This window comes from Paroedura picta, chromosome 3 (genome assembly GCF_049243985.1).
Source record: "Paroedura picta isolate Pp20150507F chromosome 3, Ppicta_v3.0, whole genome shotgun sequence".
Lineage (NCBI taxonomy): Eukaryota > Metazoa > Chordata > Lepidosauria > Squamata > Gekkonidae > Paroedura > Paroedura picta.
This window is the reverse complement of record NC_135371.1, coordinates 30,394,996-30,421,709: the sequence shown is the minus strand read 5'-3', so window position 1 is coordinate 30,421,709 and position 26,714 is coordinate 30,394,996. Positions and strand designations below refer to the sequence as shown.

The 26,714-nt window shown below is 41.6% G+C and overlaps 1 protein-coding gene across 1 annotated transcript in view; it reads right to left on the bottom strand.

Annotated features, from left to right (window-relative positions):
- The window catches only part of CNTN6 (contactin 6), a 254,480-nt gene that overhangs the window by 27,792 nt on the left and 199,974 nt on the right, over nt 1-26,714 (bottom strand). Inside the window, 5 exon segments of the mRNA XM_077325221.1 lie at nt 341-490; nt 584-742; nt 2,518-2,635; nt 4,669-4,844; nt 20,855-20,982. Coding sequence (XP_077181336.1) covers nt 341-490; nt 584-742; nt 2,518-2,635; nt 4,669-4,844; nt 20,855-20,982 — 731 coding nt within the window.

Below are 26,714 nucleotides of genomic sequence, written 5' to 3'. Positions count from 1 at the left end.
CTGGATTATAGGAAAGTAAATACGCACATTATGCTATAGTTCTAATTTACTCAGGTTTAGGATCACATATTTATCTATTAATCGTTCTCTAAATTTTGTAGTGATGTACTAGAATGCTACATGGGGAGGGTATTTCCATAGTTATTTAACCATATCCATTCCACGTCAGGCTTCTGAACAGACCCCGCCTTGTAAAAATACAATGAACAGATGAAAACTTTAAAAAAATCATGGGCTTAAAGTCTCAATTTCCCCATCAGAATTATGAAGGTTTCAAGCAACTTTCACACTTGTGCTTACAGAGTTTCTAACCCCATCAGCTCTGTTACTGTAAACTTACTGGAAGCTTTTGTTTTGAGTAGTTCAGATGGTGTGCTTGGCTCCCCAATCCCTATGCTATTGCCAGCCACAACTCGAAATTCATATTCAATCCAAGGACTGAGATCTACCACGGTTGCTGTGTGGGTCCTTCCATTAATAACTTCAGGAACTAAGAATGAAACAGATATATTTACATAGAGAGAAAGCAGATTTAAAATATACCCCATATACAAAAAGGGGAGTTGGGAATGTAAACACATACCTGTTGAAACACCCTGCCATCCAACAGAAAAAGGAGTCCTTGCCTGAATAGTGTATGTCTGGATGGGACTGTTATTATCTCTTCCTGGTCTCCAATTTAGCACTGCAGTTGTGCTAGAAATGTGTTCAATACTAACATCTTTGGGTGGACCCGGAGTGCCTTATTAAAAGGGAAAAAAAGGCCATATTATTTTAGCAAAAGTGTTTGAAATAGTTGCTCTTTGGGACTCAGATGGGCATTCTTCATGCACTCCCTAGATTTATTGGGAGTAGTTTTAGAAATAAAAAGTTGAACTGTCCCACTGTATCATCTAGTTCAGTCTCCTGCTCTATGATAGGGCAGCTTATGTTTAAACCTCTCTAGTCTTTCCTAAAAAGACTACAGCCTGAAATAGACAAAAATAATGTCTCTGTCCACTTCCTTGGCAGTCTTCTAAGGGAGATTCTTCCTTCCCCCCCAAGCAAATCCAATTCATTCCTGAATCACAATTTACCATAGACTGGAATTTACAGGTACATTATTTAAATATGGCTTTCATGCATTGTGGAAGTCATACAAATTTACACTTAATTTCAAATGCAATATTGATCTTTCTCCATCAATATTGCATCTGAAATCAACTGTAAATTTGTGTGGGTTTCTACAATTCATGAAAGTCAGATCGAAATACTGTTGCCATCAATTCCGGTCTATGGTAATAGGATGTGTGAATTTCCATGTGCAGAATTTAACTTCATCATTGAATGAACACTTTCAATCAAATTATATTATCAACTTTATGCTGAAATCTAAATCTTCTGTGTTAATAAAGTTAAATACCTTCATATCCATTGGTTTTCCTGTTACTCATCATAGAACAATCAGAACGAAAGCAAAACATTCCCATAATTCCCCAAGAAGCAACTCCCCTGTCGAGTCTGGTAGCTTGTTCCCTATAGGTGGATAAAATGCCAATTCCCCTCTCCGATGATGATCTTTATTCAGAACATGAAGTCATATCACTATGACATGTCGATGGCTATTAGATATGATTACAGGCAGATTTTGTTCTCACTGTGGTATCCGACTGTAAGGATAGATATCTTTTTGTAGGATCTTGTATACTGCTACCACTTCAACTTTTTTTCTTGCTTTCATTGTACCCTTCAAACTATTAATTATACTAATATTTTAATCTCTACTTTGAGAAAGATGAATATGTAAAATCATCCTGAATTGTAATACACAGGTAATATTTACTAGAAATAGTTACTAGGTCTCAGAAACCCAGGTGTGGTACTTGAAGTATCACTAATTTTAACAATCTCTTTATCCAATAGGAAAAAAAAATAGTACTTAATTCCCTCTGCATTCCCAGGGGAATAAATTCCTTTTACAACAAGAAAAGTCTCCTTTGTGAAGAATGAACCACAGTTAGATACAAATTACAAACAAATTAACATATTCGAAAACACAAATACTATAAAACCACATCTGGCAGTAGAGTGCTATTGAGATCGTTCCAGTTTCACCTCATTGAAATCAATTAGTTTAGACTGAAGTAATTATTGATGAGATCACATTGGTATTCAACTGTCCTATTTTTGTCCTACCCACGATAAATATTTTGCTACTTATGTGTACAAGATATATAATCATTCCTTTCTAGTCCAAACTCAACAGCAAAAAATGAATTCCAGTAAACAGGCTAAAGATATATTTTGAGTGGGGGAATAATAATGTGAAGAGGAATGTGTACAGAATGTTCCCTCTGGCTTGCTTTGTAGCCTACTGGGCAAAACTTTGTCTGAAGGGACAGTAGTAGTAAGAAATATCTCTGAGCTGCAAATCATGACTTATTTACATTTCATGCAAAGAAGCTTCTCTGAACTCAAAATACTTCATATATTTCCAGGTGTTAGAGTTAGCTGGAATTTTACAGTTAATAGACTTACCCCTTACAATAATTTCTGCCGTTACTGAGAGGCTGTCCATAGCTGTTTTCACCGTGCATGTGTATTTCCCAGAATGGTTTAGCTGAATATTTCTTATCATCAAGTCCCCGACTGATTCCTTGTGGTACAATGAAGAGAAAGAGGCAACTAATCATTCCCAAACGTGTTTTCTACACTGGACATTTTTATAACTTGCTAAGAAATTAATAAAATATGCAGCTTTAAAATTAAATTATTCATTGCTGGCATCAGTTTCTTTCATTTTGACATTTTTATTATGGCTTCACAAATAATGCAAACATTGAAAACAAATGGTTTAGCCTGCATTCAGAAACAAAAGCTTTTGGCTAGGAAGATGAAGGAAACAGACAGTGGGAATGGGTGAGCTCAAATTCTTGTTCGTGTGCTGAAAGGCAGGCTGGTGCATACTCAGTGGTATCTCAGGTTCTATTGAACCATATGTGGCACCACATACATTTATTATTTTATTCAATTTATACGCCACCACTTTTGAACTGGTCAGCTCAGGGCAGTAAGAAGAGCTGATGTTTTGCACACTGCTTTTCTACTACCTGATACAGCCTCAAAGCAACTTCCTCTCTCCACAACAGTCACCCTGTGAGATATGTGGGGCTGAGAGAGCCCAGAGAGCTGTGACTGGCCTGAGGTCACCCAGCAGTGCTTCATGGCTATGAGTGGGGAATTTAACCGGGGTCTCCAAGTCTAAGACCACCGCTCTTAACCACCACACCAAGCTGGCTCTCCAACCTGGCTGTAATCTATTTTTCTTGCAAATCATGCTATAATGGAAGTGCTATAGAGAGTGTCTGAGTGTGGTTCACATGTTTATTGCTTTCCATGCCTGTACTGGTCTTAGAGAGTGTAGAAAGGTCATGCCTATCTTACTGAATGAAAGGACGGACTTTACCAAGCGTGCTACATTCATAACAGGGGGCAGGATCTAGATCAGAAATATAACTCTGGGCTTCTCTTCAACTGTAGCCTTCCCTTGCAAGGAAGATGAATATCACTGTCTTACTTGTATCAGACACAAGTCAGGCTAATTACCATATGGGGACTGTAGCTTCCACTACTGTGTGTGTATGTGCATGCATGTGGGGAAGGAGCATTCTCCACTCTGGAAGCCTCCTGATTTCCAGGCTGTTCCCCATGGACATAAAGCTAGCTAGGTTTGCTGTTGATGCTGTTGTGGCTTGAGGCAAAACCCAGCAGCTAACTTTATGTCCATGGAGAATGGACTGGAAGCTGCCATATTGAGTCTGGCCGCTGGCTTACCAAGGTCAGTATATTGACTGCTATGATGGGCAATGGATCGCCAGGGTCTCAGATAGATCATTGTCTGATCCTTTAAAATGGAGATGCCAGGGACTGAACTTTCCATTTACAAAGCAGATGCTCTACTGCTGAGACAAGGCCACCCCCTCATGTTTAAATTAATCAGACACATCCATCATTTTAGCCCATTCAAAGGTTAAATCTAGCATGCCCTAGCCATAAGGAAAGGTACAGTATTTATTAATACAATGTATATGCAATTTCTCTAGGAAAACATTGCAGGAAGCTCTCAAGGTAAAAACAATACAAAAATAAAGTCATAAGCATAAAAATATCAACATGAAATCCAGCAGTAAAATAAACAAAGTGGCATCTAGGGATGTATAAACAGTACAGGTCCGTAAAATTTAGCCTTCAATATTTAGATCAAACACCAGGAATGCAAAGCCCTCAGAGGGAAGCTGTTTTCAGACATGCAAGCTGACCACTGCTTTTTCAAACATTCCCGATCATGGGGAGGGACCCTGTGTACAAGTAGCTGGCATTCTCATGGCTTGGCAGTTGTTTGCAGGCCGCTGGTTCAGTACACTCATGCCTGCTTCTCATCTACCTGTGATCAATGTACATCATGTCAGCTGAAGAAGATGGAAGGAATCACACATGCAGAACTTGGCATGAAACACTTCTTAAGCTTAACATCAGGGTGGTGTGGGGGGGGGGGGGAGACCCAATGCACACTGAAAGCAAAGTAAATACATGTGGCTTTAAACCGATTTTCTAATACACAATAGAAAAAAACGATACACTTTAATATCTCTCATATTACGATGACAGAATAGAGTTTACAAAACTTACTCCTCCAACTCTTTCAAAATGGGTTAGTCTTCTTCTAAAATCTATAATATCTCCATTGAATGACCATGAAAATGCAACGTCAATGGATGGATCTTTGGACACTTGACAAGGTAAGACTATGCTTTCTCCAACCGTAACGTCCAGTTTGGAAGACGGTGTAACAAGGACAGTTTTCTCTGTTGAAGAAGGAAAAAGTGACTTCTTTTTTTTTTTTGTACGAGTTATATTCTGTTAAATATAACTGTCTCCCAGCTCCCTTTTGGCTTTTGCGAGACTATGTCCTCTTTGCATAAGAACCAGAGCCTGAGGAAAGAAAGCAACATTTCCTCACAGCTCACACACCCACTTTTAACACCTCTATGGAATGAGTGTGAGTAGAACTTGGAAGGAATCAGAATGTGTGTATGGGGGGGGGGGGGGATAGGGCATTTTTAAATGCCCCAATACTTCTCCTCCCCACGTAATGAGGAGAATCACATCATCAGCAGATACTCTGAAAAGGCTGTCAGCAATGAGACAAATAGATACAAATACATTCCTCATGTTGTTTGGGAAACAGGATTAGACTAGACAGCTTCAAAACACTCTCTCCAGCCCTACCATTCTGACAGCCCACTAACAACCTTGCTGACCCAGGGTCACTTTGGATCAGACACTAATGTCCAAGGCCACCCATGACCATCATCTTAATCATTGTATTGGAGAACATGAACAGCAGCCCCTCTTTGATCTTGTTTTGCTTGTCTGTAGCTTAGATGCAGAGAAGCACGAGCAGAATACAAAGGACCACTTGGAACTGCTACTTTTGTTTGTCTGTTTCTTTGTGCTGCCTTGACCCCTGATCTCCACAACCATCTTGTACTTGTCTTATAATCAATGAATGCGGGATTTCCTAAGGGAAATGGGCTGAGCTTATTACCCAGCGCAGGGTGCTTCTCTTGACTGCAATTAACACAACTAGAGGTGCTGCTGTGGCACCTAAAAGAGGCTAATAACATCAGATGCTGTGAGTTTCTCAGAGGTAGCAACACTCCTTAAAGTATGTCACTTCCCAGTAGGGATGATTTCAAAATTTTTCATCTTTCTTGTTTTAACTTGAAAAACCCTAGTTTGGGTTTCTCTTTTCTCTCGTGCTAGTAGAGGCTTTATTTTTCATAGCTTTCTCTGTTTCTACGCACAGGAGTTTCCCCATAAAATCTACTCTTTTTGATTTAATTATTTTCAATGTTAACACCATCGAAATTCTCTATAATGACTATCAGTGTACCAATAAAATGGATCTACAACCCCCTTCAAAACAAAACAGCCCAAACAACCTGTTAGCAAAAGTATAAACAAACATAACAACAAATTCCATAGGGAACATACACCTGTCTTTATTAATTTCTAGGTACTTTTGCATGTTACTTTTGTTTCTCCCTTCATATTAGGGATGGGCATGAACCAAACCATGAAGCAGAATTAATCTTGAATTTTGCTGTGTTTGTGTTTGTGAATAAAGTTTACGATGGGCCTACCATCATGAACTTCCACAAACTTTAAAAGATATTTGTGGTGGTTTGTAGATGGAGCAGAAAGCAGGAGTTTAAAGGGACTCTGAGTCCCTTAAGATCCTGTTTTTTCTTCCCTGTGAAAGCTTCAAAAACAGCTGAATTGTAGAGAGGTGTTCCCTGCCTTCAGCTGTTTTGAGCTGTCTTGTGCAGTCAAAGAATCATAGACCAATAGTGTTGGAAGGGATCTCCAGGGTCATCTAGTCTAGTCTAACCCCCTGCACAATGCAGGAACTCACAACTACCTGCCCACCCAAAGTGATCCCAATTTCATGCACAAGTGATCCCACCCCCATCCAAAAATCTCCAGAATCCAGCTGGGCCTGGAGGAAGTTCATCTACCATCCCACAGTGGCAATAGGCAATTTCCTGGGAATGCAGGGAAGGGCCACAGGAGACAAACACTGGCACATCCCTTCCTGCCCACTTGCAATCCGGCTAAGTTAATAAAGTCAGTATTTCTGTCAGTCCCTTTAAACTTTCCTGCATAAGGTAACTTGAAACAGCTGTGCAGCGGGGAGTGCCTCACCACAACTCAACTGTATTTATGTTTCTGCAAACCATGTTTACAGTGTTTGGCTTACTCTTGTAGTTTGTTATCAAGCAGGGTTTACAGAAGACTTACCAAATTCTTGGCAAAAGGAACACTATTTGTGCTTTGCAACTGGTGCTATGATTCAAATAAACTAAATTAGGGTGGCAAAATTCCCCCCATGAGGTTTTTATTGCTTTGGTATTATTTAGGTAGATATTTTGAAGAGTTCCTACGTTTATTTTTTTTTAATTATTTATACTTGGATTTCTAGGCCATCCCTCCCTGCAAGCGGGCTCAGTGTGGTTCACAACATACATTCACAATTAAAACTATTTTAAAACATAATAAACACTTTAAAATTTAATGTTTTCACCATTTCCCTTTTCCCCATTGTCTCTTCAATCATTTTGCACTGCCCCATGATGGGGTGGACTCCACAGGTGTGGAGGGAAACCAGAATAGGAGAAGGAAAAGGAAACAGCATGAAAATGGCACTCATTTGAAAAATAACTTTTAGCAAGGAGATTTTTAACATGCTTTATTTCATGCTGAATGCAATGTATCTATGGTTACACTTCCAAGTTGCAATAGGACAACAGATACGATATAATCCACTGAGAACAGATTCATCCTTAACTTTGAATTTGTCTTTTCTTTTAAATTATTCTTCAGTTTGTTTTTTTTAAAAACCCTTCCTACAGTAAGAAAAGTATGGAAGAGTAGTTGTTTGGAGAAAATCAAAAAGGTTTCTCTAGGAGAGCTGGTACAGTATGCTGGCAGATTGCTGGACTACAATAGGGAGATGTGAGACCAAATCCTATCTGCTATGCAACCCAGCGGGTAAGCGTAGGCCACCTGCTGCTTCTTAGCCTGACTTCACATTGCTGTTGAGAGCACAAAATAGGCGAAGGAAGAGCAAAGTTGTCCTGAGCTCCTGGAAGGAAGGACAGGATCAAAAATATAACAGATGTAATGTCATGGACAAGTCACACTCTTCTATGGATTGCGGCTTATATATTTTCATATTCTTTTTCTTCTTTTTTGTAGAAGCACAGATTCTGCCAAACAAATGTAAGTCGGCAATAAGGCACGTGAAAGAGGAGCATGATAAGCATACGGCTAAGATAGTAAAAACTTGGTCTACAAACATCCACAGCATTAAACCAGCCAAGAGACAGATGAACTGTTAGACTCCAAAGATCCGAAATGGATTGCTAAAGGAAATCGTAGAAAAGCTGAATGAATTCTCTCTGCCAGAGTCTACATTGTGGAAGATGTCAGACTGAAGAATCATGCCAAATGCAATAGATGGATTTTCTAGGACAAACTGACAAACTGGAAATAGGAACACGTTTTGGTCCCATACTGCAAAATAAAAAATGTGAATTAATACAAGTTTTATGACATCGTTGGTTAACTTGACTGATGTGTATTGACTCTTTCTCTTACATAATATGGGTTACTAGCTTAGTGCAGTGGTTAACAAGAGTTGCCTTTAATCTGGAGAACCAGGTTTGATTCCCCACTCTTCCCCATATACAGCCAGGTGGGTTACCTTGGGTCAGTCATAGTTCTCTCATTCAGTCTCAGCTATCTCACATGATGTCTGTTGTGGGGAGAGGAAGGAAAAGATGTTTGTGAGCCATTTTGGGATCCTTTCAGGTAGAGAAAAGTGGGAAATGTATCAAAAACAACTCTTCTTCTACCTAAGAGGCTCCTTAATATGTTTGCCAACATGTGGGCAGAATCACCCTGGCTCCAAGCTTCGAGTGGCAACAAAGCTGCCCTTCACTGTTCCTTGGCTGCAAACAAAACTATTCAGAAATATGCTGCTTGTCAACACTATTCCCTTATGCTAGAGTCAGAAGATGATGCCACAACACTGACAGAATTCCCTTCCCAGGGCCTTGGGCCACTTAGTCTATGTTCTTTGGCTTGTGTAATCTCCCCCCATCAACTACAGATCGCTCAGGGTGCTTGTCAATCTAATGATATTAAAGTACCTAACACACAACAATTTTGCTACCACTTAGGGCCAAAATACAAAATATATTTATTCACTGGTTGACTCCAGGGACTCCCAAAGGCACACATCAGCTGCAGGAATATAATTTGAAAGATCAGAGTCTTTTTCAGCTGGAGGGGGGTCTCTCCTTCTTAGAGTCTGAAAAGCCACCAAAAGAGTTATTTACATAACCTGAGGTTATATAAATAACTTGGGACAAGGGCATTTCAGCATCTGAAAATGGCATGAAAGGGAAGAGCCTTTTCCCCAATCATCAGTTCAAGTCAAAAAGGACTCCCTCTGATCTTTAAAACTATATTCCTGCAGGAAAAACAAGTTGGGGTTGGCACGTGCTATCAAGGGAATGTATGGTGTATTATTATTTTTTTAATTTATTACAAGATAAAAACCACACAACAATAAAACCCCAATAAGACCCCATTAAAACAAGAACCAATAAAAAAACCCCAACATGGTGGAAAATAGCCTTTCTCCATAATGGAACACCTGTCACTGGGCAGCAGAGGGCTGTGGCAGCAAACATCCTCAAGATGGTCAAAGGATGATATACTTCCGAGGGGGAGGCAATCAGATTTTCCTCCTGCATTAGCCTCAACCATAAACCTGGTGGAAGAGCTCTGTCTTGCAGGCCCTGCAGAAAGCTGGCAGCTCCTGCAGGGGCGGCAGCTCTCCCAGGAGCTCATTCCACCATGTAGGGGCCATGACCGAAAATACTTCTGCCCTGGTTGAGTTCAAGCACACTTCCCTGGGGCCAGGAATGACTAACAAATTGGTGCCCACAGAGTGAAGAGCCCTGTGGGGGTGACAAACCCCCTCAGATAGGTGGGTCCCAGAACGCAAAAGGTCTGGGCCACAACTGGCAACCAATGCTGCTGCCTAAGCACAGGCTGGATGTGGACCCTCCAAGGTGTTCCTGTGAGGACCGTAGCAGTCACATTCTGCACCAGCTGTAATTTACCATTCGGGGACAAGGGCCATGTAGAGTGAGTTACAGAAGTCTATTCTAGAGGAGACCTTTGTGTGGATCACCATGGCTGGGTGCTCAGAGGATAGATAGGGTGCTATTAGCCTTACCTGATGAAGGTGGAAAAATGCCTGGCAGGCTACCTTCTTGGCCTGTGCCTCCATGGTGAGTGAGACATCCAAGATCATTCCCAGATTCCTGGCCAAAGGCGCAGTGATCAGTTGCATCCTGGCCAATACGGACAAACATACTTCCTGTTCTGCCCCTATCCTACCCAGTCATAGGACATCTGTCTTGGAAGGGTTGAGTTTCAGTGGATTCTGCTCAAGCCCTCCAGTCACAGCTTCCAGACATCTTGCAAATGTTTCTGGGGGAAAGTCCGGGCAGCCATCCATGAGGAGATAAAGTGGCTCTTAGCTGTGACCTAACCAATTCCAAGCCTCTTCCCCAACACAAGTAGCTAAAACTGGTGAATACTATTGGATTAGGTTTCTTGCCAACCAAGAACTCCAGAAATTTGAAGCTATCAGGTAAACCCCCACTGTTTCTTCAAGGGTCGGAGGCAGACATTACATGCCAGTGAAAGGCTGGTAGAACACCACAAATATCATTTGCAACTTTATTTATTTTATTTGTACCCCACCTTTCTCTCCATAGAGCCCCAAAGCAACTTATATTGTTCTCCTCTCCTCCATTTTGTCCTCACATCAACTCTGTGAGGTAGGTTAGGCTGACTGTGTGTGACTGGCCCAAAGTTTACCCTAGTTCAACACTTTAACCCAGCCTTCTTCATTTTTTTTAATCATTGAGAAACCCCTGAAGCGTTCTTCAGGCTTCGAGAAAACTCAGAATATGGTTGGGAGGCATAGCAGTGTACATGCCCACCCAGGTCCCCTCCCCACAACTCCAGGGGCCATCATCAGCCATTTGGAGACGGGGGCATTTATTACTTGATAAATGTTTTAACAAGTTTGAAAAATATTAAAAATTAATTAACTTCCACCCATTCAGGAAACCCTTCCAGGTACATCAAGAAACTCCATGAATTCATGAAACCCTGGTTGAGAAAGCCTCCTTTGAACACTATTTCGTGCTGTCTTTCAACTTGCTGATCTGTTTGGCCAGCTAGAGTAAAAGCAGTAAAGCTGGCCAGCCTCCAGCATGGCCCATTATGCATGGAGGGGAAGGTCCACATTCAGGGTGGAATGGCATCACCTAAAATCACCGATAACACACGGCACCGGCTGCAACCGGCCGCAGATTCGGTGCATGCCGGCGAAAAAGCCGCATTAGCAAAACGCAGAAGAAAGCAGAACTTCCGGGTGACCGGGGCGCAACCAGAAGTGGCGCTGGGGTCGCCGCATGTATAATCGGTTATTCTGGGTTTTGCCGCCGTTGCGTCCTGTCCCGTGCGTAAGCGGTTTGCTTCACGTCTTCCCCCTCCGTGTTTTCCATGTGACCCAAAATCACCGTTTCAGTGGCTTTGCATAATAGGCCCATCTGTGTATTTTCACCAATGGTTCCTTTCTAAGAGGCAGGAAACATCTTTATAGTAAATCAGAAAAGCTAGCTCAGTGTAGTCTGACTTTAGTGGATATAGATATTCCTCAAGACCTATTAAATAAGATCCTTTAGCGATGAATACCCGTTGTGTGCATCTGGAACAATGATATTCGGGGATCCCAGAACACGAGTTGTCTGTGGTTATAAGGAAAAAAAATACAAGCAAAGGAAAACTATAAAGGAACCATTTCAAAGCCATTGTGCATTGATATATTTTTTTGAGATTTCTGTGGCATACAAAGGGCTAGTCTTGAAAGGGTTTTAACTGAAGTGCATAGGTACACTCTTTTACACTAGTAAAACTAACAGAAAACCCTTCAGAATTAGTTGGGAAACTCTGAGGTCTGGCTCCATTGCTATGTTCTATTATTCTGCTTTGTTAAGCAGTTCAGCTATGCATTATGCGGGGTGGAAGTGTGCATTCTTGCACTCTTAGCAAAACAAAAATGCGTCTTTTATAGAAGGCAGATGCCAGAACTGTCTGGCTCTGTCAGTCTATAGCCTGAGCACACCAACCATTATGAGTAATGCTGAGATGGTGGCTTTGCATAATACAAGATGTTTTTTTTTTTAATGGAGTTTCCCTTTAGGTTTCCATCTCAAATATTTTAAATGCCTTTCAATAGCTGCCTCTTTCCCATTTTATCTAGCTGTCTTGCTTACAATCGGCAACCATGTATTACGGAGCAGGCCCCATTTTCAAACAGAAGAACAGAGAAGACATTCAGTACACTTGAGGTATAATAAAGACTTCTATCACAAGGAATAAAGAACTCGATGAGCAGCAATAAACTTAATTTGCACATTAGATATGCTTTTTGGAATTCTGACATTTCCGTTGAATATAATGCTGAAGCAATGAGGCCTATAATTGAACAGCCAAAACTTCTCTGGAGGGGAACCAAAACAAATGTTCCCTGCAAACACTATCATTATGATAGCATGTTGTTATTCTGATTTTTAATAAATTTTGCAATTGTCAAATTGAAGCTTTTCTTTACATTTACAAAGATATAATTGTCACATCATTCTCAATTATGATACATACTTGCTATGTACAAAAATGAGATGTAATGCTCAGAAACCTTGAAATGCTGGCTGTGAGGCCCTTCTGGTACACATAAGTGCTTGTGCATACACAGTGGGGGGGGGAGAGAGAGAGAGAACAATGCACATTGGTTCATGCATGTGCATGCACACACATTCTCAGTTCCATGTGTCTCATTGGTTTCAAATATATCAGAAGCCTGGGGATGAATAAAAAGGAAGTGGTAGACTAGGATTGCTTAGCTCTATTAAGAAAAGACAAACAAACAACATCCCATGTATATTATTATTATTTTTGTTGTTGTTATATTTATAAACCACTCCTTCCTATAAGTCTCAGGGTGCTACACATCATAGTAAAATTGACATAAACAAATTAAATAAAAACCATGCCATCTTACTATTGTTCTGCAATTTTCTCTATTAATGCTATTCCTGACCTGAGTAATTGGCTAATTATGCTGGTAGGTATTTTTGGGGAGGAGTGCGGTATGCTGAGAGGAGAGGGAGACCCACTGGCTTTGTTGTTTGCTCTGGCCACAATCATACATCTTGCTTGAGATCAGGCACACATCCCTTGGGTAAGAGTTCAACAGCATATTGGAATTGATTATCTGAGTGCTTTCCTGAGGGTGCATTGGGAGTTTTAGTCCCTCAGGTGTGCAGGGCCTTGAAGGTCCTGTGTATGGCCTTGAAGGTCAAAACCAAAACCATGAACCAGATCCGGAATTCAACTGGCAACCAATACAGCTGCTGAAGAACAGGTCAAATGTGGGCCCTCCACAGTATCCTAATGAGAACCCAGGTAGCCGCATTTTGGACCAGTTGCAGTTTTCAGGTCAAGGCCAGGAAAAGGCCCCCATAGAGCAAATTACAGTAATTTAGCCTAGAGGTGACTGTTACATGGATTACTGTAGCTAAGTTTTATGGAGGACATAAGTAGCTTTGCCTGGGAGGGGATTGAAGAAAACCAGGTGAACTGCGTTCATCATCTGCACCTCCATTATAAGGAGCTTGCCAATGGGTGCATTCCCTTTGCTCTGGTTCTATTCCATAATTGTTTCTTTGGCTTTCCTCATTTTAGATTTTATTTTTATCCCTGCCACACTACCCTAAATACATATTTGAACTTACTTTTCCCCCTCTTTTTAATATCATTTTCTGTGTATTTGGTTTGAGTAAAAGTGCTTTAATCATATTCTGGCTTCCATGGCTGGTATCTGTTCCCTGCTGTGACCGTGAGAAAATCATTTTGATCACTGCTGCCCAAGTGTGAGTTTCTATGGGCCAAGCACTTCATTCAGTCTACTCAATCATTGAAAAGTAAGGCGTTTGTTGCCAGCTGTGCTATTTTCACAGTGGCAGCTGCCGTCCTACTCAACACCAAGCAATGTAGGAGTGGCTAGTTGCCTTCAAAGTCAAGCAGGAATTTCTGGGGGGACCTTGCAGGTTGGCTCAAAAGTGGGTCTATTTTTACATGTTTTACTTTGGGGACACATAATGCTATTTTAGATAGGCCCAATCCTTTGGGAAAAAGCTAGGCACTGATGAAGATTGTGAACACTGTGGGCATTTCCGCGCAGTGGTCAAAATGGCAAGACGCCTCCTACCTGCAACAGCATGATATTAATTTGGGCTATTCCTCCCTTCCATACTTTAAAGCCTTTCTGCCGCATCTTCCCCTCCCCACATGCTGCGCAAACAGCAAATGAGACAGCAGTGAACTCTTTCACTCACCGCTCCTCGGCCTGTCAATCAATGGGGCCAACCAATTGGTGGTTCGTTTGTATAGCTCTTAAAAAAAAACTTGACATTTACATGTAGCAATGCATATTCAGTCCTATGAAAACACATTGCCAAGTTAGTTAAAACCCCCCCCCCAAAAAAAAAACCACACGGCCAGCCCACGGAAGGTACGGTGAGGGAGGCAGATTACCCCCCTGTTATTTCAAACAACAGAAGTCTCTCTGTGGTTGTTCAGAACTAAGGGCATTCATTTCTTCCCCTGCAGTTTTCAGACCTATGTACCTTCTTCTCCCCTCTCCCCCCCCCTGCTGCTCCGATAGTCCATACCTGTCCACATTCACCCTGGACCCCTTCCCTCCCTCCCCAGCACCTCTTAAGCCAGGTGCAGGCTGCACCCCACCCGCATAGCCTCCATGCCGCCCACATAGTGCTCAAAGTGAGAGGTGTTGGGGAAAGCAAGAAGGGTTCATGGATACCAGATGACATGCATACTGTGCCTAACTTAAGAGGTTCTGGGGAGGGAGGGAGAGGGAGGGAAGGGGTCCAGGGTGACTGTAGACTGGCATGGACGGTTGGAGCAGTGGGGTGGGGGGAAGAGGAGAGAAGAAGGGACAGAGGTCTGAGAACTGAAGAGGAAGGGAAGAATGCTCTTAGTTCAGAACAACTACAGAGAGACTTATGCTGCTTGAAATTACAGAGAGGGATCTGCCTCCTTCTCTGGGCAGAGAAGGGAGGGGGAGGGGGGAATGAGGGTGGGACAAAGCTGGCAGGCTACAGCATGTTTCACCCTCCATTCCTTCTTTCTGCTGCTTGCAGACTGGTTGTTTGCTGGAAGATCACAAATTTTAGGATGGTGAATCCACTTTGTGCAATTTCTGAAGTTGCAGGTTAAAATGGAGGATTTCACAAGCCAGCTTCTGGAGGTAGACGACATCATGTGCAGGAGCTGGGATATGCTACCCACCTTTTGGGACTGTGCGGCTACATGTCTTGTGTGTGGAAAAGGCCTGTAAGTTACTGTAAGACAGCTAAGGCGTATGTTGGCTGTGTGTCTGGGAAGTGTTGAGGAGGAGCAGCCCAACCCTTTGTTGAAGTACAGCATGTTGAAGTACAGTACATGGAGAATGAGTACATAAAGATGGGGGAGTATATGAAGAAGGGGGGAGTAGATGAAGATAAACACTAACCAGAATTGGGTGGGCTAGGCTACTTTGATCTTATCAGATCTGGGAAGTTAAGCAGAGTTGTCCCTGGTTAAGACTTGGATGGGAGATTATCCAGGAAGTCCAGGGTTGCTACATAGAGGCAGGCAATGGCAAAACACCTCTGTTCATTGCTTGCCTTGAAAACCCTAGGGAAGTCAATATAAGCCAGGTGTGACTTGATGACATTGTCTACCACTTCCCAGATAAACTAGTTGAGAGATGTGCTGGCCCAATATGAAAATTTCAGCCCCGGAATTTTTGGCCTTTTCTCGCCAGCATCCTGACATTCAATGCTTGTGGGAAAGGAGATGTACAGCAGTACATTTGGTTTCAGGTGGCACACTGGTTTCTGGGAGAAGTAAATAGTGTCCGTCCACTGAAATTACCAGGGGTAGCAAGTTGATGCTGGGGAGAAAATGCTTTAAAATGGTCCTGGCAAAAGATATTACATGGATTGTGGTTTGTTTTAGCATAAACAAAGTCACGAGTTTTGAACAGGATTGCAATTGTCCAGAATGTTGGCAAGCCTATCAAGATTGCCTAATATTTGTTACCCGCAATCAACATGTTAATTATGCAAAGCAGCCATTCATTATGCCACTATGCAAAGTAGCCATTAAAAAAAACCCCTGCTCTTTACCCATATACTTGTGTCTCATATGTCTTCATTCAGAGTGTGGGGTCAATGTGATTTGGGTCACTTTTCAACTGAATGAGTTTTAAATTGTGCCTGTTTGCGGAAACAAATCAGCTGGTGCTGCCCAGGATTCAAAGTTCACAGACTTCTTTGGCTTCTGGCATTACAGAGTTCAGTGAACAGGTCAAAGTCTCTTTCTTCATCATTACATATTAAATACTCATTTCTAAGGCTGCAAAATGAAGGAACTCCAATGGGTTTTGCATGAGAGTAGACAGACAACTGAGAGCTGTGTCAAATGTTGTGAGTATTCCTAAGTTAACCACATGATTCTCTGGACCTGACCTTCAGCTTAGAAACTGAGAGTTGTAAGCCCTGCTAGCGAAGCTGTGGAATTTCCTAAACCTACGCCACTGTATTGCGTTTGTTCTAATTGCCATTTTCACAATTGTCATGTGAAACATCCTTCATTTGATGGGCAGAGGTTGAGAAAACATGGCTGTCGGCAAGATAAAACTATGTTGACATTATAAAAACAAGACCAATCAGTCGAGGGGGGGGGGTAAACTTAATCTTATTATAAACTAGAATGGGTATTCCATTTTTGCTTTTAAAATGCCAGCATTGTTAATGTTATCTGGCTTCAACCTTTGTTGTAGAAGGCTGATAATTATATTAAAAATAATGTATTCACAATAATATCTACTGCCTCATCAGTTAGTTACCATTTAATATCAGGAGAAAGAGACGTCAGTAGAAAAAACCAATTATTTTAAAATGCCAAACAAGATCAGATTGCTGGAAAACTATGAAGGAAAAAAAAACACCTTTAAATTACCCCTCTACATCTGAGTTTACTGGCACTAGGATAACCTCTTCGTAAGTTTATCAATGATGATTTAACCCAAGCCCTTCCAAATCAAAGCACATGTTTCTATCTCTTGAGCTATATTAAAAATCTCGATTAACTGACAACCATTGCGTGATTTTTCTCCCATGCAGGCACATTACCCACCAAAAGCCTAACAAAATGCAGCAATGCTTCCCTGCAGAAGGATGTCACCCACCACTTTCAGAAGTATGCTCCTGTACCAGTTGTTGCCTGCAGGAATATTCATCATTACTGAATATTATGCCACACTGAATATGGTTGTATTTAAATATTTCAAATTGATGTACCTGAAAAATCTGTTAGTCACCTAAATCTATATAATAATTAAAAAAAAAACGTGTTAGCCAAGGCTTGTGTAATGGTCACTAAAAAGAAACCGAAAAAACATCTAATCTGAACTCCCGGGATCCTCCCCCTGTGCTGCAGAGCCCTTGTGTGGATGCCAGCTCCACTTTGCAAAAGAAGCCTCTGCATGAACATCCAGAGCTATTTATTTTACCAAAGGAACAGGGAAGTCTATAAATGTTAAAATTCATCTAACTCAGCACTCTTCTTTGACTGGCAGCAGCTGTCCAGAATATGAGACACCTACTGCTCTGATCCCTTAAACTGAAGATGTCATGGACAGAACCTGCAACCTTCTGGGTATAAAGTGTGTGCCCTCCCAGTGAACCACAGCCATTCTTAACAAGCACTATAAGCAGGGGTCGTATCAGAGCATCAAAACACATACGAATGGTGGGATCCATACAGCAAAGAAATTGAGAAAGAAATGAAAGGTGTTTAAGATGAATGCATACTTTTGCAAGAAAGACATGGCTCATGTACCCAAGCTGTTTAGGAGGCATTTAGATATGACAGTCGGTTGCATTCTGGGAACAAATTGTGATAAATGTAATGTTCACTCTGTTAACAAAGTCTGTCCTCTGTCCCCTCGATGCAGAAAGAAGTACTGCTTCTTCTTCAGAGGGACGAAGGAAGGGAGTGACTGCTTGTCTGGGGAAGAGACTGTTGCTCTCCACTGATAGAACTGCTACCCCCTGCTCTGCCCCATCTCCTTCATATTCACTATTTCATTGATAGGAGATTTGTTGTTAACTTGGGTTTCAATATTTTCAATTTTAGGGTGTGTATATGGGGAGGAGCCTCTTGTGGCGCAGAGTGGTAAGATAGCAGACATGCAGTCTGAACCTCTGCCCATGAGGCTGGGAGTTCGATCCCAGCAGCCGGCTCAAGGTTGACTCAGCCTTCCATCCATCTGAGGTCGGTAAAATGAGTACCCAGCTTGCAGCTGGGGGGTAAATGGTAATGACTGGGGAAGGCACTGGCAAACCACCTCGTATTGAGTCTGCCATGAAAACGCTAGAGGGCGCCACCCCAAGGGTCAGACATGACCCGGTGCTTGCACAGGGGATACCTTTACCTTTACCTTTTTATGGGGAGGAGATAATACTTTAAGCCGATCTGAGGCCACAAGCTCAATCCTGTCAGATCTTAGAAGCTAAGATGGGCCAACCCCTGTTAGTATTTGGATGGGAGACCTCTGAAGATTTGGGTGATAGTTCCTCCAAGGAACAACATGGGCAATAACCATGGCAAGCCACCTCTGAATGTCCTTTGTCTGGCTGCCAGACAATCCTCAGATTTCCTGGCTACACCACACATTCAATATGATCGATCCACTGGTCGATCGATAGATAGATATTAATAGATAAAACAAACCATAATTTTGCAGAGAAAAATGCTTTGAAATGTATTCTTGATAAATAAATACATGAACATGAGAGGGGAAAACAAAACAAATGAAGACAAATTATTGCATGCCCAATCTGAGCAGTGAAGCTAGTTTGGGTTTAGGGTCTGTTCTGCAGAAGCATGGTGCCTTTATTTACAGAACTGGTCTTAACAAAAATGAAATACTTTTAAAAACATTTATTTACGATGTATGTCCTCTATGTTTTGTGTAAACTGCCCTGAGCCTAATGGGAGGGCGGGATAGAAATACAAGAAAGAAAGAAAGAAAGAAAGAAAGAAAGAAAGAAAGAAAGAAAGAAAGAAAGAAAGAAAGAAAGAAAGAAAGAAAGAAAGAAAGAAAGAAAGAAAGAAAGAAAGAAAGAAAGAAATTTATACTGATATCATTAATTATGTATCAGAGCTGCTACAAAAAAAGAAAGAAGCTTTTAAAGAATTTCCATGTCACTGAAATGATAAAAACAGACAACTAGCTGCAGCAACTGTTTTCCCCTCAGAAAAATAAAACTGACTTGGGTATCTGCTCATCTCAGGTGCCTCATTTGACTTCTCTTGAAATGACAATCCCGAGTCCTAGTAAACCTTTCCCCCTTTACATATTAACCTGATGGCAGCATTTTGACATATTGCATCAAGGTTCATCAGTCACATCCCCTTACATCTATGGGACTTGTCTTAATAAAGCCTGCTGTGGATGAAGCAATACCGAAGTGTCACACAGCAACGTCAAGTCACTTTTGCCCAAAGAGAACGATTGACTCAATATGTCACTCACAGTCATGCTGAATAAAGTGGTGGGTTAGGACCACTAATTTTCAGCAAAAAGGGCGAAATGTGTGATTATATGAGCTCGGTATTATTAGTTGCTGGGTGCATAAATACCTGTAGTTGTTAGACAATATATTTTAAGTAGAACAATTATCACAAAATCCTTCACCATTGACTCTTTAGGACAATCCATAGCCATTTGAAATTAAAGTAAATTCTTGACCTCATAATGCCTCATACTTGCCTTGAGCCTCACGGGAAGGGGGGATTAGAAAAATAAAGATTATTATTGTTGTTGTTGTTATTATGGAAGGCAGTGGAGCCTGCCCACCAAAAATGATCCTTAGAACTCAGCAAGTGACCCTACTGAGGCCATATATATGAGGCTTAATGTGGTTTCTAGGAGTTAAGTGTTCCCTAGGGATAAGGCCATATTTTGAAAGCTGTTGTGTTGGAGTCAAATATTCTTATCTACTTTCAAAAATAAACCCACAAGTCTTTGTTTTTATGTCAGTTCTTCTTTCCTCGCGCAGAATTATTTTCTGTGGTTTAAACAGTTTTCAATGATATTTTTACTTTAATTGCATATAAATGTCAAAAAAAGACATTTATGTGGTGTAAAGATAATGTATAAATGGTATAAAAGGAGCCAAAGTGTCATCAGTGGTATGAAAATGAGGCGAATTGGAACTGGTAAACAAGGGACCATATGAAATCTAAAATGGCTATTCCGGCAATAAAGTAGCTTTCACAACCAAGTTTCTAGTATTTCTAGCAATCTGGAATTGATCCATATTAATGTTGTCTTAAAAGAGCTCCTATTCATAGAACCATAGTTGGAAGGGACTCTGGGGTCATCTAGTCCAACCCCCTGCTGAATGCAGGAACAATTCCCTCAAAAATGAAATATCCCTTCAGTTTGGTTACTTCCACCTCTTGTTTTGTCAACCACTAGGTAGAGTCCCAGGCTGAAATAATTAATTTATGATCATCTTCTTTGAAACAGTATTCAATAAGATTTCCCATTCACACTGTTATTGAGTATGCTTAGCCAAGTAAATTAAAAATCCAGAAATCCACGTGTACAAAGAAATCCACATGTACAAAGAAGAGCCTGATTAGAACTCTCAAAACAAGACTTACATTTCATTTCTAAAGTTAGGCCAGGATAGTACATTCTTACCCTTTATCATGTCTTTGGGAGAACAGTAAGCTGTTTGAAATAATACAATACCCAGGCTGGGACCAGGAGAGTGATTGTTTTTACCAGTTCTTAGTATCACATCTAAGAATCATATCAAAGCACAGGCACCACCCGCCGCATGGCCAGGCACCCTCTGGTTTGCCGAAGGCATCTCAACAGCTCTGCTCCAGGAAAGAGATTTGGTTCATACCGTGCCTCCGACACTACTATTATGTTCTTTGACATCTCAGCATGCTTAATCAAATATGCATGTGTTTTTCTAATATGCACAAGGCACAAATGAAGACAATAAAGTACCTTTCACCATCAGCTTCCCTGAATTTCTAGCAACTCCAAAGTGATTCATTGCTACGCAAGTGTAGACACCTGCATCTGATTTGCTAACATTATATATCTTCAGACAGCCATTCTCTAGGATTAAGAGTCTGAAGGGGGGGAAAAGAAAGAAAATTAATTAAAACCATGAAACCAGTTATGAACACAATATTACTTTGAGCACTCACAGCATAACATTGATGTTACTTTTAATATTTGGGCCACATTAAACAGGGTAGTTTGGTACGGTAGTGCTGAGCACATTCCAACTAAGTTTTTGTCTCCTTGTATCACTGATCATGATGTTAAACGCAGATGAGATGTTCCAAAATGGACTAATCTATCCACACCACTAGCCTGCATTCTTCCATGGTAAATGTCAGCTGTTTCAAAGGAAGGCATAAATCCACCCTATGAGGTATAATTGCGTTGTGTTTCCTCTCAGGGTGAAATATTTTCTTGATCTCCTTTGGTGAGCTGTTTATGGTATGAAGTATGAGGCATGATAGCCCATGTAATTTTCACAGTGCGAGTAAAAGTTATTAGTCATCTCGGTAGCAACCTGCAAACCACCCAATCGGACAGCAAAAACAGCACAAGAACTCTCCTTCACCATCATAATCAGAAATAGCCTTGAGAAATAGTTCCCATTTGTTTTGCTTTTGCTACCAAGTCACAGCTGACCTATCGCAACCCTGTAGGGCAGAGGTAGTCAACCTGTGGTCTTCCAGATGTTCATGGACTACAATCCCCATGATCCCCTGCCAGTAAATGCTGGCAGGGGCTCATGGGAATTGTAGTCCGTGAACATCTGGAAGACCACAGGTTGACTACCATTGCTGTAGGGTTCTCCAGGCAAGAGACATTCAGAAGCGTTTTCCCATGGCCTGCAACTCTGGTACTGCTTGAGGGTCTCCCATCTAAATACTGACCAGGACTGATCCTGCTCAGTTTCCAAGTTCTGACAAGATCAAGTTGTCTTGGACTATCCAGGTCTAGGCCAAATTGGATAAGCAGGCTTTCACATGCCCCTCTGACTGCATGTGAGAGATTGCTTATCTGAATGAAACAGGACCTTGAATGGTGTAGTCCTAAGCAGACCCATAGCCTTCTAAACCCATTAACTTGGATTTAGAAGGACGTAACTCTCTGAAAGACTATACCATACTTTTCTATATATGAGGAAAGGAACTGAAGTTGTCTCCTAAGTGGGCAAGATTGTTTGCCTAGAAAGCCCAGTCAAATGAATAATTCTGTACCAACTCTGAAGCAGTACAGTCACACAAGCAATGGTACAACATGAGCAACATTGCTCCCCGGGTATTGTGTAGTATCACACATTATGTGTTGATATTGGTTGATATTTACTGTCTCTGCTAGCAGCAACCAATCCTGTGGGATTAGGATCAGTAAATGCGCCATGCCATGACATTGCAATAACAGTAGAATTTGGCATGTGTTCAGCAGTGGTTATTTCCCCCTGCAATACATGGCTCTGCCCATTTTCCCCTTAGTCATGTACAATGCTGGAAATTCTAATTGGCTTGCAGGGAAATATAATCGCTTGAAGAAGACACTGGTACACAACTTTGGCATTAGAATTTGGCCACAGTTTTTATTAACAACTTGAGCATGGCAGACATGGGAAGGGAATGCAGCCCTCTTGTGGTCAGCTGACCACAAGGCAGCCCCGGATCCAGCCTGCCGCTCAACGGGTGACTTTGGCCAATAGCCCACCTCAACCCGGATGCAATGGCAGGCTGAATAATGGGAGGAGGCGTAGTGGATTAACCCTACTGGGCGTCCGCCTCTGTTGGGTTATCCTGCCTCCCGGAAATGCGGGCCTTCAATCAGGCTCCGCATCCACACGGCCCCTTAAGGGGACCCCCAGGCCTAGGGGAGGCCAGCGCGCAAGCTTAGCCCCCCGATACTCAACCCTTCCCATGCTCCAATTCCGCCGGCTGTGACAATAAAACGATAAACCATAACACATAACCATGTTCTACTGTGTTTCTTCAAACCTCGTATTCTTCCTTCAAACTCATTTCAATATTCTTTCAATTTTTTTTTTAAACAATTTCAAAAAACCAGGGGCCGTAAGGGTGGGTGGGTTACGTGTTCCCAGGGGCCGTAGGAGCGGGAAGAGGCCGAGCAACAACGGCCGCTCCTTTAATAGCCGGCCACACTGCCCCCACCCCCTCCCACTCGTGCACATGCGCGATTCCCGGGGCAGCTGGGAAAGGTAGTTTCCCTTCCAGCCCCCAGTGTCATCGTCGCGCTTGTTCCCGCCGCGGCAATAGCCCCAGCAGGTAAGTCTCCTGGGGCTTTTTATGATGAATTATACTAACACTGTGATATCTCATCTCAACTGAAGTACAGACTGAAGTACAGCATTTTTAGATTCATATATGTAACCCCCAGTTGGTGGCTTCTCTTTATATAATGTAGTTTCTTGAATGATTGATCCAGGTGAGAAAACACATGGAATCTAGACCACATTTTACTGAAGTAAAAAAAAATACAGAGAATAATAATCCTTTGTGTAGTATTGCAGTAGCATCTGCAAAACACAAGAACAAGCTATGATTTGAGCAGAGCTATAGATGCTGATTTAGAGTTAATTATCACAGGCTGTGTTCAACCAACTGTCAAACACAAGAGAATTCTCACACCTGTGCTTAGTGTTTGAGGTGATCAGGTGTCAGTGTGTGTATGTGTGTGTGTGTGTATGTATATATACACACACACCCTAACTCCCTGGGATTCATTTAGCATGATGAGAATATTTTCTCCCCACCACTCATTTGTTCCCATTGCTGTATCAGTAAGTTCCTTTGGCACAGCCGCTTTGTTGATCTGTGTGGGCTCATCTTGAAAATCAATACTGTTATCAGATCCTTTGATGCCTTATATATATATTTTAAGAGAATATGCATGTAATAAAAAATATGTTCAAGGAGAAAACAAAGAGGATATGGCACAATTTGTTAGTGAATTGATAAAGATAGAAGGAGCCTATAAGTAATGTAGGATTCTGGTCCCTTGGAAGTCATTATTTTTGGGGAGGGGATCAAGTTGCCTCTCACTGTGCTTTCATTTTATCTGCTTCTGATGGGCCATTTCTGCACAGAGGCGTAAAAGGTGCACTGCTTCTTGTTTTCAAATGTGCAATAGTAAACAATGTGTTTGCACATTTCCTGATGGGAGACACCTCCCATCTTATCCTGCCATCTTGTTGTGGCTATTTGCCTACTGATTTGGTGGCTGAGAAGCCAAAAGCATGGACAACTTGAAGTTTCCCCCCAGCTCTCTGGGTTGTCAATCAACACAGGCCACCAGTCTCTTCACAGCAGTGGTTTTGGGGACTCATACTTCCATCCCCCTGAGTCCCAACATTTATATATATAATGTATGTATGTATGTATGTATGTATGTATGTATGTATATGTATATATATGTACACACACACACACACACACACACTTATGCATGTGGACATAACACAACAGAAAAGCGGTTGTTAAAAAAAACTTACACTTCTGTGTTGCTACGGGATCACACCAAAACAATAAAACATTTCTTTAGATTTCTTTTTAGGATTCTTTGTATAATGGTCTCTCTTTATCTTCAGGTAGATAGGCTTGGTCTGCTTGCAAACGTAGGATGGTAAACCTCGCGTTTGCAGCCCTCCTCACGGGTGACGGCCCACATAGAGCAAATTACAGAAAAATGCTGTGAGGACTACCTTCGTGATCAGAGCCTATAATTCCCCAACTTTCACCATTTTTGATAATCTCTTTTCTTGTTTGGAGGGCTTTTGAAACAAGTTATTACCCACATATGCCCTGTCATATATATTTGCACTAGGGTAAGCAACTTAGGAAGCAATCCTGTATAGTTCTATTCATGTTATTCAAACTTTATTAAAATTGTGACCTTATGAGGTTAGACTTTAACTAGCCAGTTAAAGTTCTTCTCTTCCACAGAAGGATTGTAGCTGGACTAAATATGGCTATGTGCCTTATACTCCCTACCAAAAACAACATCATATCACGGTTAGATTATGGTGAAAAAAAATGTCATAGAATCATAGAGTTGGAAGGTACCTCATGGTTCATCTAGTCCAACCCTCTGCACTATTCAAGGCACTCACATCCCAATCGCTCATCTACTGTAACTTGCCACCCCTTTGCCTTCACAGAATCAGCCTCTCCGTCAGATGGCTATCTAGCTTCTGTTTAAAATTTCCAAAGATGGAGAACCCACCACCTCCCGAAGAAGTCTGTTTCACTGAGAAATGGCTCTAACTGTCAGGAACTCCTTACGAATGTTTAGATGGAATTTCTTTTGAATTAATTTCATCCCATTCATTCTGGTCTGTCCCTCTGGGACAAGAGAGAACAATTCTGCTCCATCCTCCATATGGCACCCTTTTAAATACTTGACAATGGTTATCAGATTCCCCTCTCAGTCATCTCCTCTCTAGGCTAAACAGACCAAGCTCCCCCAACCTTACTTCATATGTCTTGGTCTCCAAACCCCTCACCATCTTTGTTGCCCTCCTCTGGACACACTCCAGTTTGTCTACATCCCTCTTCAACTGGGGTGCCCAAAACTGAACACAGTACTTCAAGTGAGGCCGAACCAGAGCACAGTAAAGCGGTACCATCACCTCCGTTGATCTGGGCACGATACTCCGTTTGATACTGCCCAAAATCCCATTTGCCTTTTTAGCCACTGAGTCCCACTGCTGATTCTTGTTCAATGTATGGTCTACTAAGACTCCTAGATCCTTTTCGCACATGCTACTGCCAAGACAATTCTCCCCCATCTTATATTGGTGTATTTGGTTTTTCCTACCTAAATGCAGAACTTTACATTTGTCCTTATTGAATTTCATTTCATTCTGTTTAGCCCAATTCTTGAGCTTATCAAGATCATCCTGTATTCTGTTGCTGTCTTCAGTTGTGTTTGCTACCCCTCCCAGTTTAGTATCATCAGTAAATTTAATAAGTATCCCCTCTAATCCCTCATCCAAATCATTTATAAATATGTTGAACAACACAGGCCCCAGGACAGATCTTTGGGGTACTCCACTTGTCACTCTTTTCCAAGAAGATGCTGAACCATTAAGAAGTACCCTCTGGGTACGATCTGTCAACCAATTATTGATCCACCTGACAGAATTAGGATCCATACCACTGTTTCCCCTTTTTTGAAAATTGTGTCATTTGGTCTAGCAGTATCTCATTCAATTCCTCTGACTGGCCTGGTGGTCTATAGCAGACCCCCACAATAATACCACTCTCATTTCCTACTCCTTTTATATTTACCCAAATACACTCAACTGAACTTTCATGCTTGGGTAACTGTATCTCTTGAGAAGTATAAAGATTCCTAACATATATTGCTACACCTCCCCCCTTCTTTTCTTGTCTGTCCCTTCTGAATAGTATTCCAATTGTGAGTATTACCTCACCAAGTTTCTGTGATTCCTATTAGGTCATAGCCCCCTTCCTCTATTAAGAATACTAATTCCTCCAGCTTGTTTCCCATACTCTATGCATTAGTGTAGAAACATCGTAATCCATCCTTTATGTGCCTCATGGTTTTGGTTTTTGAACTTCATTGTAAGCTAGTAGTTCACTGCTTCTGTAAGATTCCCTGTAGATTTGAGATCTTCTCATCTTCAGATCTTGTCATCGCACCAAGTTCTGAATTTACGTCTCATTCCCCCTTTGTGTCTAGTTTAAAGCCCTCTTCACCAGGTGTTCAAGGGTTCTCCCAAAAATACTTTGTGAGGTGCAACACCTTGTGAGGTGCACGCCGTCTCCTGATAATA